The following is a 27,936-nucleotide window of genomic DNA, read 5'->3' as shown; positions in this document are numbered from 1 at the left end:
TGAAGGGATTAACCGTGTAATTTATTTCTTTTTCGTGTGCTACAGTAGCATACAGCTAGTCTGTATATATAAAAAAAAAGAGCAGGCTATGTGTCCTGCGAGGGCCGGGGACTGACTTCCTCTACCAGCACCGAGTGGAAAAGTGCTTCCCTCGGCAGGTAACCATCGTCAGATCGTGACCCTGTCTGTCATCACGACCCCGACCGTGGGCTTTCTCAATGACATGACAAGGGCCCAGAGCGTAAACATGTCAATGAGCAGGAAATCGTGTCCACTTACTCCACCAGGAGCCTAACTGGGAAATAGCTCTTTGAGGCAGACCAGAGCCCGAGCATCATCAGTGGCTCAGATCTGTGAGAGAAGGATGACCCCGGTCCCTCTCTCTGTTCTCCGGAAGGAGGTGAAAGATTTCACAGACCAGTGCTTTGAGCACGACCATAGCTTCCTTGATTAGTATCTAAAAGGCACTTGGGCACATTTTCAGTTAGGAAGGGGGACTGAGACATGAAGAACACTGAGCCAATCTCTTCTCCCAAAAGACACAGTGTGGGAGAAGCCTGTCCCGTGGAGATCCGGTCCCCGCTCCGCCCCGGCCACGCCGCCCATTTTCAAAAGGCAGACTCCACATCACCCATCTCCACGCACACAGTCTTCAGCTGCGAATAATACTCGACTGTCACGCGGCCGTTCTCTCTGCCGAACCCTGAAAGGAAGAAGGGTGAGGATGACCCACGTGACTGAAAAGTCCTCGGGGAGCATCAAGGACAGGCCTGGCTGACCCCAGCAGGGGAGGGACATAGAACCCACAAGGTTTGGGATGAAGTCCTCTGCTGCTCTGATCAGCGATGGAGCGAAGCAGGGGGAAAAGGGACCCACTGGCCTTTGGGGAGGGGACAGGGAAAAAGCCATGTCTCATCTCTACGTTAGGAATCTGAACTTACATACCTACCGTTCCAGGTTGAGATCTGAAAACGTTCAGGCTTTCCCATTCAGTGTGAAAACAGTCCCTACGACAACCGGCGGACACCTCCGAAAGCTGCTGCTAACTTGGGGTGCCTGCCTGGCTCCACCGGTCTTGATCTCAGGGTCGTTAGAGGGAGCCCCGCCATCTGCTTCAGATTCTGTCTCTCTCCGTCTCCCTCTGCCCCCGACCCTGCTCCCTCTCTCTCAAATCCCCAAAAAAACAAAAACAAAAAAAAAGAAAAAGAAAGATTGCTTCTATTGCTTAAAAGCTAACCCTATAAACTAACCTGAGATTATGAAATAAACAGAGATGCACAGACCTGACTGCACAGGTCCGAATGGGGAAGGCCACCTTTGCAACAAAATGTGGAGAATGCAGGGAGTCAGCTTGGGATTCTGTCTTCCTCTACCTTTCCCCCCACTAGTGTGCACGAGCTCGCTCTAAAATAAATACATCGTTAAGAAAAAAAAAAAAGTTGGCGCTCACTGAAAACTTGACTCTACAACAGAGATTTTTTAACCTTTTCTTACACCAAATCTGTTAAGAGCAGCTTGCTTTCCCACCCTGCCAACTCGTAACACCAGGGGACTCTGCAGGTAGCCGGGTCACTAGGTCACACGCCACAGGGCCAGCATCCCTGGCCTCTTGGGGCACCCGGCCTCAGGCTCACGCAGGTCTGCCTCCACAGGGTAAGGCCACGTCCCCGGACATTCACGCCTCCAGGGGATGTGTACAACAGCCCTGGCAAGGCGTGGCCCTGGCCTTTGTCCCCTTCCACACCCTGAGCACGGAGCTAGCTGGGTGGGGTCGCCCAGGTTGCTTCTCCTCCGATCTGGCCATGTTAGTCTCTCTCATGCCAGGTAGACGAGCTGAGCGCACGGATCCGAACACGCCAACGGGAGGAAGGGAGAGGTGGCCTAACAGACCGCCCTGAGGCCTTTGCTGCAGATTCCAAACCTTTCCCTGCACCGACATTCGTCTTCATAAAGCAGCATCCGGTGCCCCGTCTGCTTTCTGTGCCCGTGTGCGCAGCTCCTCTAGGCCCGCGCAGGGACGAGGGGGGTCAGAGGAGCGTGACGAGGGAATGCCAGGCTAAGAACAAAACATAAACCCAACAGCCACCATCTCGTCCGCTCTCCTCAGGCTCTGGATGTCGCTAACACTGTCATGGCCACGGATACGGGCCAAGAGGCCAGGGCCCAGGCTCTTCGCGTGGCGCCCCCACAGTCAAAACCGATCTTCAGGGGAAGGTGGGGAGACTATGGAGAACATTTACAGGCAACAAGCTCCAAGAGAAGCTCGGAGGAAGGGCTCTGCCCCGGCCGCCTCGAGGCTCCTCCTCACACGTCGGGCCTCCACACACGCTGTTACGGTAACGCGCGCCTGACTGACCACGTCCACGTCAGCAACGGGCGGCAGCTGAGGGACCGCATTCCTGGATGGCGTCCAGGGCAACTCTAGTGACTCTGGCTGCTGTTGAAAACAAGTTAATAACTGCCTGCAGAGACGTCAGAGCCACTTGACCTCTAAAAACTCCACAGCTGGGGATCTGCCTTCGGCTCAGGTCATGATCTCGGGGTCCTAGGATCGAGTCCCGCATCGGGCTCCCTGCTCAGCGGAGAGCCTGCTTCTCCCTCTGCCTCTCTTCCCCTACTTGCACACACACTCTTGTCTCTTTCAAATAAGTAATAAAATCTTAAATACCATATACACTCCACAGTGGATGGCAATGACCACCCCAAGAAGGGAACATGCGGAGCGGATTTATGCCTCCAGCGACCACAGACCATGAAGAAAAACCAATTCCACCCATGAGAGAAACTTCTTCGAGATGTCTACCAGCCATTCACAAGCTAGGCTACACACATGTCAGAACCTTCTGGATGGCTTTTGCGGGGAGAAAAAGCTGCTTGGCTTCCATTCCCAGAGACTGCTCTGGTGGGTCTGGGGAGAACCAGGAATCAGGATACTTTTCGGATAGTATGTTTGGATCCCGGTTTGGGAAGCTGGCCCGTAGGGCCTGAATGACAACCAGTATCCCGAGAGGCCCGGTTTGCTTTTGCACTCGCCGGCTCCTCACCTGACTTCTTGTATCCTCCAAAGGGCAGCTCCACAGGGCTGACGTTGTAGTTGTTGATGAAGCACATTCCGGCCTGCAGCTCGGCCACCACTCTGTGTGCGCGCTGGATGTCCCTGTGAAACGCAACAGAACAAGCTGCTTATTCATAGCTTTGCTCCTGCTCCAACAGGAAAAGTTAGGCTACCGGTTCTAAAGGTCTCAAAGAATTGCCAAGTTCTCGTTTCTTCACTGTGTTTTAAAATCTTGTGGCATCCCTGCAAAAGAGAGAAGGACCTGAGCTTTATAGTCTCATCTGAAAGCATCTATAGGTCGCAGCAACAAGGGGGCCAAACACTTTGGGAGAAAGAGTCCTTTTAACAAACAGTGCTGGAACAGCTGCCGACCCAGACGTCCACCAAGAGGAAGGTCACTCCCTTTCTATACTAAACTGAGTTCATCAATATGAACTCAGATGAATCACAGACCTAAAATGTCAGAGAAAAAACCATAAAACTCTTCAAGAAGAACAAGAATAAGTCCCCAGGACCCTGGGTTAGATAAAGCCTTCTGAGACATGATACCAAAAGCAACAGACAAAAAGAAAAGAAACAGGATGAGACTTGGTCAAAATTTACAATTTTTGTACTGCAAAGGAGACTATCAAGAAAGTGAAAAAGACAACTCCTGAGAATGCAAGTCAAAACTACACTGAGGGGGAGCCTGGGGGGCTCAGCCAGGTGAAGTATCTGCCTTTAGCTCAGGTAGTGATCCCGGGATCCTGGGATCGAGTCCCACATCAGGCTCCCTGCACAGCAGGGAGTCTGCTTCTCCCTCTCCCCCTGCTCATGCTCACTCTTAAATAAGTAAATCTTAAAAGAAAAAAAAAAAAAAAAACCTAACTGAAACACCACTTCACACCCACCAGGATGGTGGAAACCAAAAAGGCGGAGAGAAGCATGGGATGCCCCGGGTGTGGAGAAACTGGCCCCTCCCACGTCATTACTGTTGCCCCAAGAGGCCGCGCTGCCTCTTGGGGGAACAGTTGAGCACTGCTTCAAAGAGTCAAGCAGAGTCACCATATGATCCAGCAATTCCGCCCCAAGGTATGCAGCCCAGGCAGAAATGAAACATAACCACACAGAGACTCAGATACAAGTGTCAACAGAGACATGATGCAAAAGAGCAAAACAGTAGAAACAATCCAAATGTCCAGCAGGTGAATGAACAAGATGTATCCATACATAGTATTCTGGAAGTAATGACACCTGCTACAATATAAATGAACCCTGGAAACATTCTGAGTCAAAGAAGCCAGTCAAAAAAAAAAAACAAAAAACAAAAGAAAACATTTTTAATTATATGTTTTTTGGCCTATATTATATAGATCGGTGGGGTATAGAATCTACATTATGATCTAATCTCTATCTTTTGCATTTTGTTAACATAGTATTCAACCTATTTCTGACTCCAAGTTTGATAACCCATGCAAATATGTATATCATAAATATGATTTGGATTAAAATAATCTTAATAGACCAAAAAAGATATCGTGTCATCAGATACTGAGATGAAAAGTGGAACATTTCATCAGTGATTGTACTGACTTATGTCCATCAGTCCAAATACTCTGATACTTACAATTACTTGGGTAGCTAAAGTGATATATAAGTGGTTGAGTTAAATCGGTTAATGTTAGCAATACAGGTCCTTCGTGAGAATTTTCATGTACTCCCTGCTACATATAACATAAAATTTGTGGACATAAGCATAAAATACTATGTGTACACTATAATATATATGAGGCATTATAAAAATGTGTTGTTATATTAATAAAATTTTAAATGAGACCAGAAATAAAAAAACCAGTCACAAAAAGTCACGTACTGTATGATTCCATTTATACGAAATATTCACAACAAGCAAATCCGCAGCTGGAGCAGGTGGGTTAGGGTGCCCAGGGCCTGGGAGGGAGCACGATGAGGAATGAATGACTGCTCCTATTCGTGGGATGCTGAAAATGTTCTAAAATTAGATTATGGTGACAGTTGCACAACCCTGTAAATACACTAAAAAACAGTGAATTGTACATTTTAAATGGGTAAATTATATGGTGCAGATGATCCTACACAGCTGTTAAAAAAGGAGCGGTGTGCTGGAGTCACCCTCTATGAGAGCCTCTGCCCGGCCTGCGGCAGCAGAGAACAGACACTTAACCCAGCCAGTCCTCGCCATGAAGAAAGCAGCTCCTGAGAGGGCAGGACTCTGAGAGTTCCCGTAAGGGTGGATCCCGCTGTCCAAGTCCATGGGCTGGACAACACCGAGAAGGACCCCTGACATCACTGTGGTCTTGGGGTAATTACAGTACGTTCAAGTAGGTTCATCAGTTATAACCAACGCACCCTCGGGACGGGGACGCTGATGATTGGGGGGGGGGGCAGGGTTTATGGGAAACCTCTGTGCCTTGCTTTCCATTCGGTTTTGCACTGAACCTAAAATTACTCTAAAATATAAAGTCTACTCAAATATAAGAAACAAGCAAACGAAACGACAGCTCCTCAATCTTTTCTTTCTTCAGGGTTCTTTTTTTTTTTTTTTTTTAAGATTTTTTTAATTTGAAAGACAATGAAAGAGAGAGAACACAAGTAGGGGGGAGGGGGAGAGGGAGAAGCAGCTGTGGGACTTGATCCCAGGACCCGGGGATCATGACCTGAGCCAAAGGAGGACAGTTAACTGACTGAGCCACCCAGGTGCCCCTACACTGTTTCATTCATCAAACCCTCCAGGGGGACCTGGGTCTTCTTTCCCAGGTTCCTCACCACAAAGCTATAAAAAAAGTGAGTCAGCATAATTCTAAGTATAAAGCAGTATAAAATGATTCCAAAGTATAAAGCAGTCCCAGAGAACCATCCAAAACTGCCAAAGACTAATCAAAGTTTGAATATGGTCAAGCCGTCTGCAATCATTTTCAAGGAAATTATACTCCCAAATCACTTTTTACTTGTATTATAGTGGTTGATGTTTATGTATAAGATACTAATCACAATTTTACTTATGAGAGTCACAACTGGAAACAAGAGACTACACGAAAAAAAGGCCCACATATTTTGCAAAGCATTCCAAATAGGAACTACTATAAAGTCATGAAAAAAATCACCTTTTTGGAGAATACTGCCCAGTGTTTATATGCTTATAGGTTTCTAAATTCCTTGACATGCAGGTTTTCAGTAGGCACCCAACCTGATGCTTTACATAGATCAGAATCTTAATGTTAGTTCAATGAATGAATGAAATAGGACAGAATGTTCATCAACACTGTTTACAGGTCAATTTCAATGCAACAGCAGGGGGCTCTGGCCGGTCAGGTCTCCGGCACCTTTGGACCTCACCTAGAGCAGAAAATGCTGATGAAACGTCAACTCCAGAGAGGAAATGAGAGCAGTGGCCTCTCTGGGCAGATCCGGCATACATCCCCTGTTCCTGCAAAGCTGTCTGAGGTGGCCTTCCCCACGTACCTGGTAAAGACCCCAGCTGCTAAGCCAAAAGTGGTATCATTGGCTCTTTCTAGGACCTCAGCTTCGGTGTCAAATGGTAAAATGGACATAACTGGTCCAAAGATCTCCTCCTTCACGCAGGTCATGTCGTCTCTGCAGTTAGCTGCAAACATCGTAACAGAGCCAGACATCAGTGACGGGTTACCGTGCTTGGCGCTTGAAAACGCCTTCTCTGCAGTAACGATGAAACACACAACCCTAAGAACGTCTGAGAACCCTGCTCAAAACACCAGCTGCAGCCCAGCCGCGAGGTCTGCAAACGACTTCTCACGGATCTACAAAGATGACAAGTCTGCATCAAGAGGTGGCAGACCTTGGTGTACAAAGTACAAAAAGCACTCTGGTCACCTGTATGTCACACTCTACTTTGGGGACACCTGCACTCTCTTAAAGATATAATAAATAACTCTCAGGCTGTGCTTCAGGATAGTTCATTATGTTCTAATTCTCTGAAAAGCGGTAATCCACATATGACATTTAGGGAAACGATTGGCCAGAATATTAAATTACCCAAGCATCCCAGGAAATACTTTATCACCTCCTGCGGGTTGGTAACACTGGGTGGCTCTGTACGCAGTGACTTCCCTGTCCCAGAGTCGGGGCTGAAGCGGGCTTGCAGTAGCAGGTGCCGCGCGGGAGGGCAGGTTCCCATCCGAGACAGAACATCTGCTGTACTTTAGCCTCCAGATCTTAAGGGATCAAAAATTAACCCAGACTCTGTTGTGACCCCCACATTTTAATACGAATAAAAATGAACCGGGGGCTTATTAAAAAGCAGATCGCTGGGCCCCACTCCCTGCGAGTTATACTGAGGGCGGGAGGCAGGAATCGGCCCCTTAAACATGTTCTCCAAGCGACACGGACGTCAGGGACCACAAACCAGGCTTTCAGAATCACAGGAATAAACCTTAGTTTGGTCAGCTCCCTGTTCTTTGCCCAGGTTCACAGCCTGTTTAAGCATAACTTTTTTTCCCTCATTGTAAAAACGTGGCCTATTCAGCAATGCACCAAGTACAACAAAAATCACCTCTAATCCCCAGCAACCAGAGAAACCCACTGTTAATGTCAGGATGCAAACTCCATTCCTTTTCTCTCCCATGCATACATTTATTTTTTAATACATCTGGGCTAATACCACGCACACCACTGTTTAATCCCTATTTTTTATTTATATCTAAAAATATATTGTAAGCTCTTCCTATTCACTTAACAAGTACAAGCTAACCTACGGTGTGGATAGTAGGCTCACAGCTTTGAAACCTCAGCGGATCTTTTTTTTTTTTTGTGAGAGCTTAAGGCTAAAATGCGTCAGATAATCAAGTGCTGGAAAGGGAAACCGCTGTCAACCTTAGGGACAAAGATCCACTCCATCTGTCCTCTAGACAAGGTGTAAGGAATGGAATCACACATGATTCGATCTGTATATAGTTTTCTAAAGCCTATGAAACTACTGATTTTTTTTTTACTATTTTTTAACTTTGAAATTAACATATAGTGTATTAGCTTCAGAGGCAGAGGTCAGTGACTGATCAGTCTTAGAGAACACCCAGTGTTCATGCCTTCTGTACCCACCTAATGCCCGTCACCCAGTTACCCCATTCCCCTACCCTTCTCCCTTCTAGCAACCCTCAGTTTGTTTCCTATGATTAAGTCTCTTATGTTTTGTCTCCCTCTCTGATCTCATCTTATTTTTCCCCTCTGCTCCCCTATGCTCCTGTTTTTTTTTTTCTTTTTTAAGATCTTATTTATTTGACAGAGAGAGAGATCACAAGTAGGCAGAGAGGAAGGAAGGAGGCTCCCTGCTGAGCAGAGAAGCTGATGCAGGGCTCAATCCCAGAACCCTGGGATCACGACCTGAGCAGAGGCTTTAACCCACTGAGCCACCCAGGCATCCTCCTGTTTTGTTTCTTAAATTCCACTTATGAGTGAGAATATATAATTGTCTTAATCTGATTGACTTATTTCACTTAGCATAATACCCTCTCGTTCCATCCACATCATTGCAAATGGCAAGATTTCATTTTTGATGGCTGCATAGTATTCCATTGTATGTATATACATCTTCTTTATCCATTCATTCGTCAATGGACATCTCAGCTCTTTCTGTAGTTTGGCTGTTGTGGACATTGCTGCTATGAACATCGGGGTACAGGGCCTTCAGATCACTACATTTGTATCTTTGGGGTAGATACCTACTAGTGCAGTTACTGGGTCATAGGGTAGCTCTATTTTCAACTTTTTGAGGAACCACCATACTGTTTTCCAGAGGTGCTGCACCAGCTTGCATTCCCACCAACAGCATAAGGGGGTTCCCCTTTCTCTGCATCCTCACCAACAGCTGTTGTTAATTTTAGCCATACTGGGGGCGCCTGAGTGGCTCAGTCATTAAGTGTCTGCCTTCAGCTCATGTCAGGATCCCAGGGTCCTGCAATCAAGCCCCAGATCAGGCCCCCTGCTCTGCGGGAAGCCTTCCCTGCTTGTGTACTCACTCTCACTGCATCTCTCTGTCAAATAAATAAATAAAATCTTTTTAAAAAGTTTTTTTAAAATCCATTCTGACTGCTTTGAGGTGATCTCTCACTGTGGTTTTTGATTTGTATTTCCCTGATTCCAAGTGATGTGAACATTTTTTCCACCTTGTCTGTTGGCCATTTGGATGCCTTCTTTGAAGAAATGCCTATTCTTGTCTTCTGCCCACTTCTTGATTATTTGTTCTTTGGGTGCTGAGTCTGGTAAGTTCTTTATAGATTTTGGATATTAGCCCTTTATCTAATATGTTGTTTGCAAATATCTTCTCCCATTCTGTCAGTTGTCTTTTGATTTGTTGACTGTTTCCTTTGCTGTCCAAAAGCTTTTTATCTTGATGAAGTCCCAGTAGTTCATTTCGGCCTTTGTTTTCCTTGCCTTTGAGGATGTGTCTAGCAAGAAGTTGCTGCGGCTGAAGTCAGAGGTTGCTGCCTGTGTTCTCCCCTAGGATTCTGATGGATTCCTGTCTCACACTGAGGTCTTTCATCCATTTTGAGTCTATTTTCGTGTGGTGTAAGGAAATGGTCCAGTTTCATTCTTCTGCATGTGGCTGACCAATTTCCCCAACACCATTTATTGAAGAGACTGTCTTTTGTCCAATGGACATTCTTTTCTGTTTTGTCAAAGATTAGTTGACCATCGAGCTGAGGGTCTATTTCTGGGTTCTCATTCTACTTCACTGATCTGTGTGTCTGTTTTTGTGCCAGTACCATACCGTCTTAACGATTACAACTTTGTAATAGAGCCTGAACTTTGAGATGGTGATGCCACCAGTTTTCCTTTTCTTTTTCAACATTCCTTTGGCTATTCGGGGTCTTTTCTGGTTCCATACAAATGTTAGGATTATTTGTTCCATTTCTGTGGGAAAAAGTTGATGGTATTTGATAGGGATTTCCCAGAATGTGTAGATTGCTCCAGGTATCATAGACATTTTAACAATGTTTGTTCTTCCAATCCATGAGCATGGAACATATTTTCATCTCTTTGTGTCTTCCTCAAATTCTTTCCTGAGTGTTGTATAGTTTTCTGAGTACAGACTCTTTGCCTCTTTGGGTAGGTTTATTCCTAGGTATCTTTCGGGTTTTGGTGCAACCATAAATGCGATTGACCCTGTAATTTCTCTTTCTTCTGTCTCATTGTTAGTGTATAGAAATGCAATTAATTTCTGTCCACTGGTTTTATATTCTGCCATTTTGCTGTATGAGTTCTAGCAATTCTGGGGTGGAATCTTTTGGGTTTCCACATAGAATACCACATCATCTGCCAAGAGTGAGAGTTTGACTCCTTCTTTGACGATATGGATGCCTTTCATTTGTGTTGTCTGATTGCTGAGGCTAGGACCTCTAGTACCACATTGAACAGCCATGAAACTACTTGATATTTTTATAGGGACATTAAGATATATTGCATATAGGGATATAAGATATATTGTAACATAACAGAGGAAAGCACAACAACATGACCTAGAGCAGTGGGCACCTCTGAGGTAGGGGGAGAAGTAAAAGGGTTGAGGACAGCAGGACGACCACACACTTGTCTGTCCAAACCAGGAGATGTTTAAGATTGAAAGGACGTGCTAAAAATTATTAAATCACAAAATTTTTAAAATATTGCCAGACTGTCTGACAAACTGGTTTTATTATACTGATGACATATTGTTCAAAGAAAAACATATTCTTTAGCAACTTTCCTCAGAAACAAAATTCATTATTTTATCAAACATGACATTCCTTTTTTTTTTAGCTCCTTGCTTCCAGAACAACAGGTGTCGACCCAGTTAAGTCTCAGGTAAACTAATGCACGGTGCCGTCCAAGAGGAAGGAAACTAATCCACACTCCCATCCACATGGGAGGTAAGGAAGAACTTCTACTCCTTAAATCTGAGTAATGAGGTCGTGGTTTACCAACACTTGCTGTATACCGTATACATATTTTATAAATATCCTTTTCTGACACTTAATTCAAACATTTAAAAGCAAACAGGAAGGGGACGTACTCAGTACACAAGGTCTCATGTAATATCCGTCCTTCAGTTTGGGATCTTCGGGCACGTGTACATCTCCACCACATAGCACTTTAGCACCCTGCCCGAAAAGAAAAGAAGAATGCTTATTTTCTCCTTAATGTACAACCCTGGAGCACCTGGGTGGCTCAGCTGGTTAAAACATCTGCCTTCAACTCAGGACATGATCTCCGGGTCCTGGGTTCAAGCCCCAAATTGGGCTCCCTGCTCAGCAGGAAGTCTGCTTCTCCCTATCCCTCTGCCCCCCCCACCTGCAATGCTGTACAACCCTGAAATGCATCCCTGAAACGTTCAGTGTGTCCTGGGCAAGCGCCTCGTCACTCCACTGCAGGGACAAAACAGAACAGAGCCGAGGACACTGTGACATCGCGAGCCAAGCGGGTATTAGCACAGGGAAGTGGAAAGGCTCCCCTCTGCCTCGCCCCAGCCCATCTCCACCCGTTTCGCACCTGCTCCTTTGCCAGCTTAACAAACCCGAGGACTCGCTGCAGGTGCGGGCGGTTGATGAGGGGACCCATCCTCGTATCTTCCAGAAGGGGATCTCCGATTTTGATCTTCTCGGTCCGTTTCACCACTTCCCTTGTAAATTCATCAAGAATCTCCTTTTGCACAAATACTCTCGTGCCATTACAACAAACCTGAAGGACAGACACAAATTTGTACGTGTGCAGGGAAGGAAAAGGAGAAGAGGGAAGAATCCAACAGCTTTACTCTTAAAAGAGACAGTATGCCTTTTTGAAAGGTTAGTTCCAACTCTAAAAATTATCCCCGTCCTGGGCAGAATTACCCATGGAATTGTGGACATACCACCCTCTCAGCAAAGAAACCGCCTGCTGTTCCTGAGGAAAGTTCTAGCTTTTTGTTTGTTTACATTTCCTCAAGGCCGTTCATAGACCCCCCACGAGTTCTCCTACTGCCTCCTGTCAGAGGCTCGCTGGGGCTGTGTATTTTAAGAGGAGGAGGAGACAGGAGAGGAAGAACAGACCAAAAACGAAGGGCTTGAACCTAGTGAAAACCTGAGGCATTTCACAACTAACTTCTCTGTCTCTAAAATCAGAAATCATTTATGACCATTTAGATCCTCCCGTAGAACATGAGCACAAATACTGTTCAAATGTTATCAGAACTGCAGATACAAAGTCCAAAAACAGAGCCAAGTACCCATGTTCACAAAACAAGGAAGACATATCAAAAGGTCACGGGAGATGCCATGAGTCGAATCTGCAGTTATCTGAGGGTCAAAATAAATGATGGCAGTAAATGGACTGTAATCCATAGAATGAAGGAAGAATCCATAGTCCGTAATAGTAAAAATAAATGAGTGGAAAAAATATGGGAGAAGGGAAAGTTCCTTCTCACAGAGGAGACTGAACTAATAAATGCAGAAAAACAGAACTAGGAAATTACCATTTGGGAACCCCCATAAAATAAAGTGTTTCCAGCAAAAATCATCCAAGGGAGTTATGACTAGTGGGGGGAGAGCCCAGGGAGGCACAGAATCCTCTCGCACGGTCTGCTCTGTGACCTGTCTTCCCACAGAGGGAGACACAGTGACTTCCCAGAGAAGATGCGCCTCAGCAGAGTCAGCCAAACCACTAAGAGGGACACAACATGACTTCTGAGGTGCTTTCTGTCTCAAACCCATAACCCAAATCTTAGCAAAAGGAAACACCAGACAAACCCCAAATGAGGGACATTCTACAAAATAAATAGCTTCTATTCTTCAAAAATGTCAAGGTCCAGGACGCCTGGGTGGCTCAGTTGGTCAAGCGGCTGCCTTCGGCTCAGGTCATGATCCCAGCATCCTGGGATCGAGTCCCACATCAGGCTCCTTGCTCTGTGGGCAGCCTGCTTCTCCCTCTGCCTCTGCTGCCACTCTGTCTGCCTGTGCGCTCTCACTCTCTTTCTCTCTCTCTGGCAAATAAATAAATAAAATCTTAAAAAAAAAAAAAAGTCAAGGTCCTAAAAATAAAAACAATTGAACAGCTGACTGTTCCAGGATAAAAGAGGCTGTGGGGACACAACTAAATGCAACATTCCTTCCCAGATTCGATCCTGGACTAGAAAAAAGAAACTGTGATTTTGTTTTGTTTGTTTCTCCTAAAAGGACTAGTATCAAGCAAATGGCATTATGTGAGGATGCCTGGGTGGCTCAGTTGGTTAAGCATCTGCCTTCAGTTCAGGTCATGATCTCAGGATCCTGGGATCGAGTCCTGCATTGGGCTCCCTGCTCAGCAGGAAGCCTGCTTCTCCCTCTACCCCTCCCCCTGCTCGTGTTCCCTAATACATACATAAAATCTTTTGTAAAAAATGACAATATGTAGATGGGGCTGCAGAGTGAGATACTCTACCTGAGGTCATTGATTGTACTAAGTGCACCGTGCTTCAGTAAGAGAATGCACTTGTTTCCAGAAAATACACACAGGAATGTAAAAGTTACAGATCTTAAGTCTGCAACTTTCAAACACTTCAGAATAAGAATAAATGCATACATAGGTATAGAAAGAGAAACAGAATGACAAAGAAAACGTGATAAAATGTTAACATCTGAGAAAGGCGGCTCAAGGGTACAGGGCGTTCTTCGCCCTCTCTGTGCAACACTTCTGTGAGTCTGAAATTATTTCAGAACAAAAAGCTTTAAAACATGCTGTTCGACAAAGGGGTGAGATTCCTCTGACCCCTCTGCCCGGGACAGGTGCATACCTCGCCCTGCGTGAGGAAGTTGGCCATCAGCGCCCCCTTCACAGCGTTCTCCATGTCACAATCCGAGAAGATGATCAGGGGCGATTTGCCTCCCAGTTCCAAGGTAACGGGTTTGATTCCCTTAGCTGCCGTCTCCATGATCTGACAGAAGAACACGCACACTCAGGAGGGTCACGCGTACAACCAGCACACGGCGTCAGCCAGACCCTCAGCCTCCAGGCCCCTCGGACTGCGCACCACCTGCAGCCTTGCTCCTGTCAGGGTCTCGGCCCTTGGCCTACTCCTCCTCTTCCAGAACGGAGGAGAGTCCGCAGGACTGCACCAGACATTCTGGAGAGGGAACGCATTTTCAAAATGCCATGTCACAGGCGGAAACTCTCACTACTATTACTGCGCTCGAGGCTGAGAGCTAAGGTCAAAACGGTACATCAGAAATAAACCGCTTTGGTGAGGGCTGTGACGTGTGGAAGCCTGATGATTCACAGACCCGTACCCCTGGGGCAAATAATACATTATATGTTAGTAAAAATTATTTTTAAAAAAGAAATAAGAAATAAGCTGAGCGAGTGCCCTTCCTTCTGCGGTGGTTGCTACAGAGGCCCTAAGACACCAGGGACTCAAGTGGCAGCCCAGACCCCGCGCTCTGAGGCACGGGCAGGAGCTGATGACTTCCATCCGCTCGGGGACCGGCCGCCAGCCTCCCGCTCTCCTCACCCCGCCGCAGCCCTGCCGGCGCCCCACGCGGACAGCCCTCTCTCCGCTCTCCGCCCCGATCCCCACGGGCTCCCTCCCAGGACCGGGTGAGATCGGAAGCGAGGCCTCCCACGCGGACTCCGGGCAGGCCCGACGCCGCCGTCTGTGGGACCCGATGCCGGTGTGATCTTCACCTTCGAGCCGGTGGGCACACTCCCAGTGAAGGAGACCTTGGCCACGTCGGGGTGCTGACACAGAAACTGGCCCGTGGCCGCCCCTCCCTGCACCACGTTGAAGAGCCCCGGGGGCACGCCGGCCTCCGTGTAGATCTCGGCCAGCAGCAGCACGGACACCGGCGTGAAGGGAGACGGCTTGAAGACCATGGCGTTACCTGCGCGAGCCCAAGATGTGAGAACATAAGGCTTCTTGAGGCCGGTGATCCTCTGAGCACAGGACAGGACAGGACAGGAGAACAAGCCAAAGACAACTCCAAGTGTTTCCTGCCCCCCCAGCCCCCATCAACTCCTAGACCCGCACCGGTACGAGTAAGTAAACCCAGCTTGTTCCTCCCACGTTGGCTCCTTGCCATGGGCTGATCCCAGGCCAGCACTGGTCCAGGCTCAACCAGGAACACTTGACACTCGCATTTCCAGGCCTTTCCACATCTATTATCTCATTTAACGCAGGCCATAGCAGGAGGAAGTGCTGTGCTCACTCCCATTTTACAAAAGTTGAAATGGAAGACCCAAAAGGTGAATTCTGATGAGTCTCCAAAGCTAAGTGACTCAGCTCTATTCCTCCTGTCCCAGCTGCCTCGGCCTCGCACGGGAACTTGCAGAAAGCAGAAGGGCACAAAGCACGACACGAGGAAAGCTGCATTTCCACATAGTGTCCCAGCTCCAGTGCTTTCCTTAACGTCAGGGTTTTTTTTCCTGAGATACAATAAATCATCTTTTCCCACTGATTCCTCTTTAAATAGTATGAGAAAACTTTTTCAGTCAGCTAGCTGAAGTTTCTCTAACGGAAGCCTTGTTTATCATTTGTCTTATGAAGGAGGAAGTTTACCTTCTGCTTCTTAAGTGAAGCCAAACTCCCGAATGTGACTCCCTCCACAGAAATTCATCCCACAATTCTTGTGCAGAAAGGAAGAGAACTTAAAAGGAGCATCAATCTACATCAATTTGACAGTAAAAAAATAAGACCTCCCAGACCAAAATTAATGGTCTTCTTTTCCGTAACAAAAATAAATTCGATAAAGAAAGTGGGAATAGGGCGCCTCGGCAGCTTAATCAGTGAAGCCTCTGCCTTCGGCTCAGGTCATGATCCCAAGGTCCTGGGATCGAGCCCCACATCCAGCTCCCTGCTCAGCCGGGAACCTGTTTCTTCCTCTCCCTCTGCCTCTCTCCCTGCTTGCACTCTCTCTCTCTCAAATAAATAAATAAAATCTTAAAAAGAAATAAAGTAAGAGCAGGAATAATATAGACGCAATCCGTGTGCATAAGCCACGCTGCCGGGTCCCAGAGCAACAGGGCAGGAAGGGACACACGTCCTCTGAGGCCTCAGGTGCCCCAAGGCAGGCAGCCCTTCTGACATGCAGTGTGAGTGTGTGAAGGAGTGTGTGTATGCATGTGTATGTGCACACAGGCACGCATGCACGAAGAGGTGAGAGGTAGAATAAAGGGCCAGAATGATGGCTCCCACATGAAGAATCCTTCTTTCTTACCACAGGCTAAGGCGGGCGCAGACTTCCAGCAGGCGATCTGGAAGGGGTAGTTCCAGGCACCGATTCCCACACAGACGCCAAGCGGTTCTCTTCTGGTATAACCGAAGGAGCCGCCTGGGAGCTGGATATGTTCGCCTAAGAGGGAAGCAGGAGTCACAGGGAACACAGGACTGCTTTTCCAGACACGCCGCCAACACTGGGTGCCACCCTCGGCAGCCTCCCGCTGTCCCCAGCCTCCCGCTGTCCGTGGCCTCCCGCTGTCCCCAGCCTCCTGCTGTCCGCGGCACACCGGCGCTCCCCGACTCCACTGTAAGGCTCACTCTGGACTTGTGTGCGCACCTCCGCACATTCTCTCCAAGAAAGACTCCCACACGTCCCTCAAAGCCACGTTTACTCGACTTAATGTAAGTCTCTAAAACCTTAGAGGATCGAGCAGGTAAACCTGAAGGCAACGAGATGGGGACTGGCGGACCCGCACCGCAGACTCTGGCTCCCACAGCCCTGCGGGGTGCCGGCGACCATCCAACACCAGCTACAGCAAACCTCACAGAGTCAAAAACAAAACGAAACGAAACCTTTTCTGCTCATTAGGCAGAACTAGTAAACATGGTAATGTTTTTTTTAACCACTTGGCTCAGGAGCCGTGCAGAGTGCGTTACGTGTATTTTCTCACTGAACCCTCATGACCACCCATGAAGACAATTTCAACAAGGAAAGATAAAGTCATTCTCAGGGTCACCCACGTGGAGAGTGACAAGCCCAGGACTGTTATCCCAGGGCTGTCTTCATCCCCACGTCTGTCTCCCGGTTCACCGGGGTCTGCTTCTCCCACCCGCCCGCCCGTGGTCCCCGGGGCCAGGCGAGGGCTCACCGGCCATGGAGCCCGCCAAGCCGGCGTAGTACTCCAGGCACTGCCACGAAGTGTCGATGTCCCAGCGGGCCTCGAAGATGGACTTGCCATTGTTGATGGTTTCCACGGTGGCGATCTCATCCTTCCGTTCCTTTGGGTAAAACCGAAGATTAGATTTAAAACATATATAGGGACGCCCACGTGGCTCAGTGGGGAAAAGACTCTGTCTTCCGCTCAGGTCATGATCCCGGGATTCTAGGACCGAGCCCCGCATCGGGCTCTCTGCTCAGCGGGGAGTCCTGCTCCCCCCCCCCCCATCTCTCTGCCTGCCTCTCTGCCTACTTGTGATTTCTGTCTGTCAAATAAATAAATAAAATCTTTAAAAAAGAAAAAAAGAAAAGACATCTATATTACTGGACATCTCCCCATAGTCAACAGTCAGAATACACTGCACAATTTCTAAAAATGGGAACAGCTTGCATTTTAAATGAAAGGAGCAGCGCTGTTACATTTGGAAGAGAGAAAAAGCTCAAACACAAACTAAAATGATAAATCATCTGCTTGAGTCACCACTTTCCGTCTCTTAAGGCTGCGAACAGCTGCCGTATCCTCCCCTCAAGTTAATCATCGCAAATTTGAGACCCATGATGGAACGGTTTGATGGGGCGTCTGGGTAGCCCAGTTGGTGAAGCCTCTGCCTTCGGCTCTGGTTGTGATCCCGGGGTCCCGGCATGGAGCCCCGCGTCGGGCTCCCTGCTCAGCCGGGAGTCTGCTTCCCCCTCGCCCCCTGCCCCTCCCCCCTGCTCGTGTGCTCCTCACTCACTCTTTCTTTCAAATAAATAAAATCTTAAGGAAAAAAAAATGCTAAAGAAATTCCTTCAATCAGAAAAAATATGACACCAGATGGAAATCAAGGCCTACACAAAGGAATTGGGAGCACGAGAGGGAGAACCAGGACTCGATCCCAGGACCCCAGGATCATGCCCTGAGCCAAAGGCAGACGCTTCATCGACTGAGCCACCCAGGGGCCCAAAGGGCCAATTCTTAAGAGGACAAAATCCTAAATGCTTATGCACTAGGAAAACTAAAACACAAACTAAAATAATAAATTATCTGCTTGAGTTACCACTTTCGGTCTATTAAAAATAATTTTTTAACGACAGAAGAAATTTTTTAACGACACTTCGTTGAGAGGAAATTCTCCATGAACCCTGTCACATCTCCATGTGACCCAGGCTTTCTGAGCAGAGGACGCTGGAAAGCGGAGACACAAAGGCCTTGGAAGGTAGACACAGTGTCTTCCTAAGGACAGACGTGCCCAGAAGGAAGTGCAGAGGCAAAGCTCACTGCTTCCCATTTCTGAAGACACCTGCTTACTTCCCAGGGCAGTAAAGCTGGTAACACCTTCCCCCTGAACCCCGGAGGAGATGTGCTCAGTGAGTCACTGCTCTCACTCCAGGGGAGGGAAGGCACAGGTGTGAGAGCAGCTCCTGTCTAAACTGAGTCTCAGAACTTGAGGGTTCCCCTCCTGGGGTGCAACTCTGCAAGCAACAGGGTAACCTGTGGTTCTCACTGCTTCTCCCCTCGAGGCCTGGAGCTCAGAAAACTAGCGCTAATGTACCACTCTCACTGCTGCATTTTGCTGTGAGTGACAAACTGTATCCTTCTCAGGGCACCTGGGTGGCTCAGTCAGTGAGGCGTCTGCCTCCAGCTCAGGTCATGGTCTCAGGGTTCTGGGATCCAGCCCCATGTTGGACTCCTGGCTCAGTGAGGAGCCTCCTTCTCCCTTGGCCCCTCCCCTCTGCTTATGCACTCTCTCACTCTCAAATAAATTAATTAAATCCTAAAAAAAAAAAAATTATCTAATCCAGCAACTCATGTCTCCTGTCACTATATACATGTATATATTTATGTGTGTGTGTATATACACACACATATATATATATTTGCAATTATGGTAATTATCATATATGTCAGAGTTTCTGACTTAACACACTTATGAGAACAAAAACTCACCAGAGTTCTACCACTCAGAGGTAGCCACGATTCATAGAGGTAGCCACGATTCATATTTTGCTGTACATGCTTCCGAGACTTCTAATTGTTTGTAATGAGCATCTCTAGTCCTTCTGCTTTTTAAGACTGTAAAAAGGTGGGGCACCTGGATGGTTCAGTGGTTAAGCTTCTGCCTTCAGTTCAGGTCATGGTCTCAGGGTCCTGGGATCGAGTCCCACATCAGGCTCCCTGCTAAACAGGGAGCCTGCTTCCCCCTCTCCCTCCGCTGCTCCCCCTGCTTGTGCTCTGTGTCTCCTTATCTCACTCTCTGTCAAATCAATAAATTCTTTTTAAAAAAAAAGACTAAAAAGTTTAGGGGCTCAATTGGTGGAGCATGCAATTCTTGATCTCAGGGTCATGAGTTCAAACCCCATGTTGGGTGTAGCGATTACTCAAAATAAATAAATAAAAATTTTGTAAAAAGACTGTAGGAAGTTTTAACTTTGTCTTTATTCATTTTTTAAAAAGATTTTATTTGTTAGAAAGATATCACAAGGGCGCCTGGGTGGCTCAGTGGTTAAAAGCCTCTGTCTTCAGCTCAGGTCATGATCCCAGCATCCTGGGATCGAGTCCCATGTCGGGCTCTCTGCTCTGTAGGGAGCCTGCTTCCTCTTCTCTCTCTGCCTGCCTCTCTGCCTACTTGTGATCTCTGTCTGTCAAATAAATAAATAAAATGTTTAAAAAAAAAAAAAAAAAAAAAAAAAAAAAAAGAAAGATATCACAAGTAGGCAGAGAGGCAGGCAGAGAGAGGAAAGGAGGAAGCAGGCTCCCCGCTGAGCAGAGAGCCCGATGCAGGGCTCGATCCCAGGACCCTGAGATCATGACATGAGCTGAAGGCAGAGGCTTTAACCCACTGAGCCACCCAGGCACCCCAACTCTGTCACTATTTTAGAGAGAGAGAGAGCATGTGAGCAGGAGGGAGGACAGAGGTGCGGCAGAGGGCAAGAGAGGCGCTCAAGCAGATCCCCCCTGAGCACGGAGCCTGACACAGAGCTCCATCCACAATCCCTAGAACACAACCTGAGCTGAAATCAAGAGTCAGCTGCTTAACTGACTAAGCCACCCAGGTTCACCCTAACTTTGTTTTTTAAGAAGGAAACATCTATAAATTTACAAAATCTTCCCAGGCAATTACAGTAGAATATGTACCTGAAAATAGAGTGGTAGAGTCATCAGAGGAAAAAGGAAACTGGAAACAAATACAAAGAGTTAAAAAGGAGACAAGCTGCAATGGACACGTTAGAACAAAGATAGAGAAAACAACCTGCCAAAGGAGAGGTCAGAGAGAGAGCCAAGATCCAGACAGCAATTACTTAAAGAAATCATGTCCCATATACCCAGGTGAGCACACAGAAATGTTCTGCAGTTCTGCAAAAAAGGCATCACCTAGGGGCGCCTGAATGGCTCAGCGGGTTAAAGCCTCTGCCTTCAGCTCAGGTCATGATCCCAGGGTCCTGGGATGGAGCCCTGCATCAGGCTCTCTGCTCAGCGGGGAGCCTGCTTCCTCCTCTCTCTCTCTCTCCCTGCCTCTCTGCCTACTTGTGATCTCTGTCAAATAAATAAATAAAATCTTTAAAAAAAAAAAAAAAAAAAGCATCACCTAACAGAGCATCAAAGTCTAATGGCAGATCAGCACAGAGAACCCTCAGAGCAACTCCAAGGGGACATTTCTGAAAGAGAAAGAAAGTGAAACATACCCTTATTATCCTGGCAGCCTCCAAAAGAATTCGACAGCGCTCCATGCCGGATTTCTGCCTCCATATTTTAAAGGCAGCTTTTGCATCTGCGACAGCCAAATTTACTTCCTTCTCTCCGGAGCAAGTGAAAGTGGCTATCACTCGGCCTGTAACAGGAAATACAGTGTTATCTCAAGTTTATCTCAAGTTTAAAGTTATCTCAAGTTATCTCAAGTTTAAAGGAAGTACTATGTATCCACATTGCCTTGTAGTGACCCCCTTCCTGTTTTTTAACTATGGCCCGACTTCATGACCACCCCGATGCCTGCGGTTCTTCACTCTGTTCTGAGGCAACGGAACCCTTTAAGAATCTAATAAAAGCTGCAGACTTCTCTCTAGAAAAACATATGTCAGCACATCAGAGAATTACAGAGAGCGTGTCCCTTGCCCCTAAGCACAGCATGAACTTCAGGTTAAGAACCCTATCCTACGTCCTCCCCTATCTCACAGCTGAGCTGGGTTTTGCAACCCTCCTTAACAATGTTTGAGAATCTCAGGGGTCTTGCGAAATTGAAGTTCAAAGTCCTCAGTCTCCTGGGCTCTGAACTCTGATTTTATTTTTTTTTAAGATTTTATTTATTTATTTGACAGAGAGAGATCACAAGTAGGCAGAGAGGGAGGCAGAGAGAGAGAGGGAAGCAGGATCCCCGCTGAGCAGAGAGCCCCGAGGCGGGGCTGGATGCCAGAACCCTGAAATCATGACCTGAGCTACCAGGCGCCCCTAAACTCTGATTTTATATTCCGCTCTGTATTCTACATAAATCATATCATAATGCTGACACTTCATGAATATGGTTAATAAACAACAACATCAGGAAAGCTTATCCCTAAACACAAGAAAAAATTTTTCTCAAATGGAAAAAAATCCGGTTTCTCCTTTTCTTACTCCAACCTTACTCCCTATATCCCGGTGCAAAATATGAACCTCACATATCAAGGCTTGTGACTGACTCCACCAACAAGAATTCTTTAAGTACCCCAAATTGGCAGTTCCTTTTCCCTCCACCAAGAACTTCTGCGTTTTCCAGAAAGATTTCACAAGCCTGCAATTTCTGCTACAAATTTGAATTACCAGTCGGTAAGGGCAGTGGCTAAGGATGGTAATTAAAATAAAGAGCAATTTTTCTCTCTCCTATAGGCCTATGGGGATGGGGGTGGAGGGGCTGTTTCCTCCAGCAAAGTCCGGGCGGATCCCTGGGGCTCCTTCCTGCTCTAAGGTTACTAGTGCTGTGTGGTTCAATGGGATTGATCAATCCTAAAGTCTGCAGTTCTTTGCAATCCAGTTTTGTCCCTCTGGCTACAGGCCATTCTGGTTTGCACAAAACATTTACATTTTTCTCCCCACAAATATTCCATAAAGCTCAGCAAAACAAACACAATCCAAAACTAAAACCTCTTCCTCATTGGCTGTGTGATCTTCAGAATTCTCAGAGCAAACCCAGGGCCCAGCAGTGTTTGGCAACTTCCAGCACTGGATAAAAGCTGGCCTTTTTACCCCTTCCCCAATTCTGATTCATGCACAGAAATAGTTTAAGGCTAGGAGATGGCAACACAGTCCTCATTCATGCTCATTAGAGTCATCTGCGCATGCCTCTCCATTCTCCACACTAATGTTTCCACCTGCGTCCTTCTGGAAATCCTAATTCTCTTCTGTGCGCAAAGTTGAATACACTTTAATAGCGAACAGGGGCACAACCCATGCACCCTGGCTTTGTAGACTCTTCTCAAGCCGCTGTAGCATTACCCACGACCCCTCCGCCCCCAGACGCAACTCACCAGCTGTCCCAGTTTCCTAGACTCCCCTCCCGTCCCCGTCCAGATGCATTCGTGTTTGCACGGAGCACTCAGCTGCCTGCACACCTAACTCTGTTCTCCACTCACGTATGCCCAGCAAACGTTTGCCCAACGCACTAAATGAAGGTTCAGGGCAGAATACTTCCAAGAGTGGGGCGGGGAAGCGCCAACCCGCGCCCAGGCCCCGCCGCCGCCCCCTGCACGGCCGCAGCCCCCGCAGCCCCCGCCGCCCGCCGCGCAGGCCCCGCCGCCCGCTCTCCGTCCCGTTACCGGTTGCGGGCTCGAACGCCTTCTCGGTGCCCGAGGCGTCCGCCGGCTCCACGCGGGCCCCGCCGCGGTAATTGAGCGGCTGCGACACAACGAAAGTGCCGGTGCTCATGGCCGCAACAGGAACAGGCCGAAGGGTGCGGAGAAGCGGAGCGAGAGCCGCCGAGCGGGCTCGGAGAAACATGGGGGACGCGCGCGGCAGACGAGCAGAGGTTTGGGGCCGCGGGCAGGGGCGGGGCCTGCGGGAGAAGAGAGGCGGGCCGGGAGTGGCTGGGCAGGCAGCGAGGGGCGGGGCCGCGGAGAGACCCGGCGAGGGGCGGGGCCCTGGGGGCGGTGGGAAGGGGCGGGGCTCGGGAAGGGGCGGGGCCGCGGAGAGACTGGCAGGCAGGGGGCGTGGCCCTCAGGGCGGGGCCGCTGGGCGGGGGCGGGGCCGCGGGGAGGGGTCGCGGGGCGGCTAGGCAGGGAGAATGGATGCGGGTCACCCCGGGGCTACTCCAGCTTAAGGGCCTCCAGGTGATCAGGTAGGATCTGGGAGACTTGGTGGCAGTCTAGGCTCCTAGATGGTCCGGGTCAGTCCCTCGCTTAGACAGAAGGATGGGGCTACCCACCAGGGTCATGCACACACACACACACACACACACACACACACACAGAAAACGAGAACCACGTGAGGAGATGCACAGGTGAATAAGCTTGATGGTGGTGATTATTTCACAGTGTATACCTCTATCAAAACACCCGGTTGTACACCCTAAATACATACAGTTTTTGTCAATTATACCTCAATAAAGATAAGAAGTGGGAAAAACGTTCTGAGAGAACCCAGACAATGTTAAGTCCTTGACTGTAGCACTGTTTGTATCTGCTCTCCTCATCGGAAGTGGGTGCTGGCCCTTCTGTTTCCAATGATGATGGAGTAACAGGGACCAGATTTATCTTCTTGTCTCAAACAACGAGAAAACTGGGCTAAACATAGGAAACAATAATTTACAGATACAGGACAACAGGTAACATCGGATAGCGGTCCTCAGTGAGCCCTTCAACTTGCCCAGCTGTCTGCGGAGAAAGAGCGTCCAGGTCACAGGGCAGGGAGAAGGAACCCAAGTAGAGCCCAGCTGTCTTCCCAAACAAGGAGACAGAATTTCCAGTCTGAGAATGTGAAGGGAGCTAAAAAGGAAGGAGCTATACAAAAAGCTTTGGAGATCAGCAGACTGCCCTTGGTTTGAGGGCTGAGTTCTGATCTGTAGTACTGGGGAGGAGACAACTCAAGGCCAAGGGGAACACCCGCCAGAAAGGAATAAACAGGAATATCCCTTGAGCTCATATGGGACTGGGAACTGTGTTCCCACCAGCCAGAATAGAAAGACCTTACAATAGAGGGCATTGTGTAGGGTCCTCAGAAGGATATTTTCTCAACAGTGGGGTCACATTAGCCCTAGGCTAGTGGCTGCTTTGGGTCTGCTGTAACAATGCTTATCCACCAGGCTCAGAAGGATATAATCAATTCCAAGTAACTCATCTGTGCCCCAGAACAAAAGCCCCAAATATTTAAAGAATACGACAATGTCTAGCACCTAAAAAAAGTGTAATCCAGAATGTCCAGAGCCAACCAAAAATTATCATCCATGCAAACAACCAGGAGAGAAATCAACCAAAAGAAAGACTCACAGAGATGACAGAGTTAACACACAAGGATGTCAAAAGTTATTATAAAAGCACTCTGGGTGCCTGGGTGGCTCAGTGGGTTGAGCCGCTGCCTTCGGCTCAGGTCATGATCTCAGGGTCCTGGGATCGAGTCCCGCATCGGGCTCTCTGCTCGGCAGGGAGCCTGCTTCCCTCTCTCTCTCTGCCTGCCTCTCTGCCTGCTTGTGATCCCTGTATGTCAAATAAATAAATAAAATCTTTAAAAAAAAAAAAAAAGCACTCAATATGGTTACGAAGGTAGAGGGGAAAAAATAAACATCATGAAGAAGGAAAGATATATAGAAGACCCGCATCAAACTTCTGGAGAGGAAAAACATAATATCTGAAATTTAAAAGCATACCAAATGGGATTATGCAGAGGAAAAGAGTAATGGGTTTGAAGACATAGCAGTAGACATTCTCCAAAGTGAAACACAAGGAGAAAAAAAGACTGGAAAACACAATAAACAGAGCATTTCTGGGCTGTGGGGCACTATCTAGTGACCTAACATTCATGTAACTGGAATTTCAGAAGTGGGGGCCTTGGGAGGTGAAAAGAAAAATGTTCAAAGAAATAATGGTCAACATTTTTCCAATTTTTATGAAAACTATAAGTTTAGCAATCCAAGAAGTCTGATGTACTTCAAGCAGAAGAAACATTAGCTACAGCCAAGCACGTCCTGTTTGAAATACTAGAAACCTGTGGTGAATAGAAATCCTCAAACAGAGGCAAAGGAGTGTGCCTTCTGGAGAACTATGTGACTTTCACAGCCTGATGTCTGCAAGTCTGGGAGCACAAGATTTGTTTTATTTTAACAAACACTTTTTTTTTTTTTTTCCAGCCAGGCTCCCTGTGGTTTCTTCGGGAACGCTTTCCAAAAACATACAAGGCATTTACTCTGTGTGCTTCTATCTAGTCTGTGTGTCAGGAGCCTTTTCCAGACAGAGTCCGTAAGCTGCTTCATGACTGGCTTCCTTGCTCCTAAGCTCCTCTTCCTCAGTTTATCAGCACCTGCTGTGGAACCGCCCGAAACAACTGGGCAAGACTGGGATGAGATCTTTGTTGGTCTGAGATGTCTTAGTGAGAGGCCCCGGAGACAAGGCAGACAAGCCTTGTCTCTTGCTATTTATGCTCTTGAAGCAGTTGGCTCTTCAGTATCTCCAGGGTCCCCAGTTCTGGACTCTTCGTTCCCTTCTTCTGCTTCAAAACCAGAAGCCTGACCTGAGCTCCTTTCTTGCTAGTAATACCTAGCTAAAAACAGCAGGAGGCAGCCACCTCATACCTTCTGGCTCATTCCAAACACCTACTCTAGATGTACCACCCACAGTAGGAACTGGATTTGCCTATCAAGTCCCCACAAAAACGGTTCTACCAACGTTTTACCTAAGCAACCGCGGATACTCCAGCTTTTCAGCTGGTGATATCACTTCCTAACCTTCTGCTAGGCATCTACTAAACCAATGCCTGTGTTTTCCGTGTGTATCTTATTTTTTAAAGATTTATTTATTTTAGGGGAACCTGGGTGGCTCAGTAGATTAAGCGTCTGCCTTCAGCTCAGGTCGTGATCTCAGAGTCCTGGGATCAAGTCTCACATTGGGATCCTTGCTCAGCAGAGAGTCTGCTTCTCCGTCTGCCTGCCGCTCCCTCTGCTTATACTCTTCTCTCTGATAAATAAATAAGTAAATCTTTTAAAGTTAATTTATTATTTTAGAGAGAGAGAGAGAGCATGAGATCCTGGGCAGGTGGAAAGGAAAAAGGGAGAGGGAGAATCCTTGAGCAGACTCCCCGCTGAGCACCCCAAAGGAGGGCTTGATCCCAGTGATGTGGGAAACAAAGACAGATGAAAAATTACTAAATTTCCTTACTACCTATAGCCCATTGACAAGTCCTTGAAACAGGCAATGTGACATTCCTCTAGGGACTCAAATGCCTTGATGTTGACATTTTGCTAAGGGCGAAAGGCCGTCTTAGCTTTGATCACCCCTCACCCCAGGATCCCGGTAATCTACTTCAACACATAAAAATTCCTTTGGAAATTTCCTTTATCGCTACCCCCCCAAGACAAGTGTTGGCAATCATCCCCCAAGCATGTAGTCCACTGATATGCATCTGAAGGGTCTCGTGATGAAGGTTTTATTAGACGGTAATAAATGACCTTTTCCCAACAACAGCTAGCCTCCTCGAGGCCTTGGAAACCTTGCTTCCAAAATTCTTTAGAGACTTACATTATCCCTACCCCCTTCCCAACTTGAAAGTATATAATGAGCCACTTCTCATGACCCCACTGCTGCTCTTTCTGCCCACGGGTCCTGTCCCCATGCTTTATTAAAGTCACCTCTTTGTACCAAAGATGTCTCAAGAGTTCTTTCTTGCCATCCACTTCAAACCTTAACATTCTTTCCTACATCACCAGGACCCTGAAATCATGACCTGAGCTGAAACCAAGAGCTGACTGCTTAAACAACTGAGCCATCCAGGCACACTTTAGATTTTTTTTTTTTTTAAGATTTTATTTATTTATTTGAGAGAGAGAGAGAGCTGAGAGAGAGAGATCACAAGCAGGAGGTAGGGGTAGAGGAAGAAGCAGACTTCCCACCAAGCAGAGAGCCCAGTGTGATGCGAGGCTCGATCCCAGGACCCTGGGATCACGACCTGAGCTGAAGGCAGATGCTCAATTGACTGAGCCCCCCAGGCACCCTAGGTGTTTTTTTTTAAATAGCATTCCACTTCAAGGTACCAATTTCTGTATTAGGGTATGTTAAACTAGTTTATTAAACAAATCCAAAATGCAATAACTTGCAAACAGTAGAAATTTATTTACAACCTGCCTAACAGTCCAGGGACATCTAGGTTAGAATGTTCAAGATCTGTGTGGCCAGGATGGGGAGGAGGGAGCTCTGCTGCCCAGAATTACTGAAGGACCCAGGATGCCATCACCAACACATGGCTTCCAAGGATGTTCCCCGTGTCACCCTGGCAGTCATCTGGAAAAGAAAAAGAGCAAGAAGCTGGAGTGGGTCGGGCATCAGAGTGTCTCATATCACTTCTCTTCCCATCCAAGTGGGGAGAAGTTAGTTGCATGGCCATACCCAAGTGCAACTCATAGTTCGTTAACTAGTTAGTTAGCAGAGTATGCATTTGGGGAGACAGCTGGCCGTCTCCACCACAGAGGTTCTGTTAGGTGGGGTTTCCCGGAGAAACAGAACCAATAGGATACATTATAGAGACAGAGTGAGAGGGAGAGATGGAGAGAGAGGTTAAGGAATTGGCTTACATGGTTCCGGGGACTGGCAAGTCTCAAGTCCGTA

At 47.5% G+C, this 27,936-nt stretch overlaps 1 protein-coding gene across 2 annotated transcripts; it reads right to left on the bottom strand.

Moving 5' to 3' along the window:
• On the bottom strand, positions 1–23,188 carry ALDH9A1 (aldehyde dehydrogenase 9 family member A1). Of its 2 annotated transcripts, none has more exons than XM_059146734.1 (11): positions 22,948–23,188; positions 20,845–20,990; positions 17,114–17,243; positions 16,243–16,377; positions 14,714–14,910; positions 13,827–13,967; positions 11,573–11,761; positions 11,097–11,184; positions 6,536–6,746; positions 3,045–3,157; positions 1–703 (listed from the first exon to the last, which is right to left on the bottom strand). In XM_059146734.1, exons 1-11 carry the CDS (start codon positions 23,126–23,128, stop codon positions 609–611), a joined length of 1,626 nt encoding a protein of 541 aa, XP_059002717.1. In that variant the 5' UTR covers positions 23,129–23,188; the 3' UTR covers positions 1–608. The 2 variants fall into 2 exon arrangements, with proteins under 2 accessions (XP_059002717.1, XP_059002718.1); XM_059146735.1 differs by having other exon boundaries at positions 6,536–6,677; positions 22,948–23,186.
• Positions 23,189–27,936: the final 4,748 nt, after the last annotated feature.

Source organism: Mustela lutreola, chromosome 14, assembly GCF_030435805.1.
Source record: "Mustela lutreola isolate mMusLut2 chromosome 14, mMusLut2.pri, whole genome shotgun sequence".
Taxonomy (NCBI): Eukaryota; Metazoa; Chordata; class Mammalia; order Carnivora; family Mustelidae; genus Mustela; species Mustela lutreola.
This window is presented reverse-complemented; position numbering and strand designations above follow the sequence as displayed.

What these genes read in the sequence shown, in the direction of transcription:
- ALDH9A1 (XM_059146734.1), bottom strand. Translation starts at nt 23,128, where the DNA reads ATGTTTCTCCGAGCCCGCTCGGCGGCTCTCGCTCCGCTTCTCCGCACC. An exon ending in CATGAGACCTTGTGTACTGA is followed by an intron (nt 6,747 to 11,096) that starts GTACGTCCCCTT and finishes TCGTTACTGCAG; the next exon opens with AGAAGGCGTTTTCAAGCGCC. An exon ending in TGGAGGATACAAGAAGTCAG is followed by an intron (nt 704 to 3,044) that starts GTGAGGAGCCGG and finishes TCTTCCTTTCAG; the next exon opens with GGTTCGGCAGAGAGAACGGC.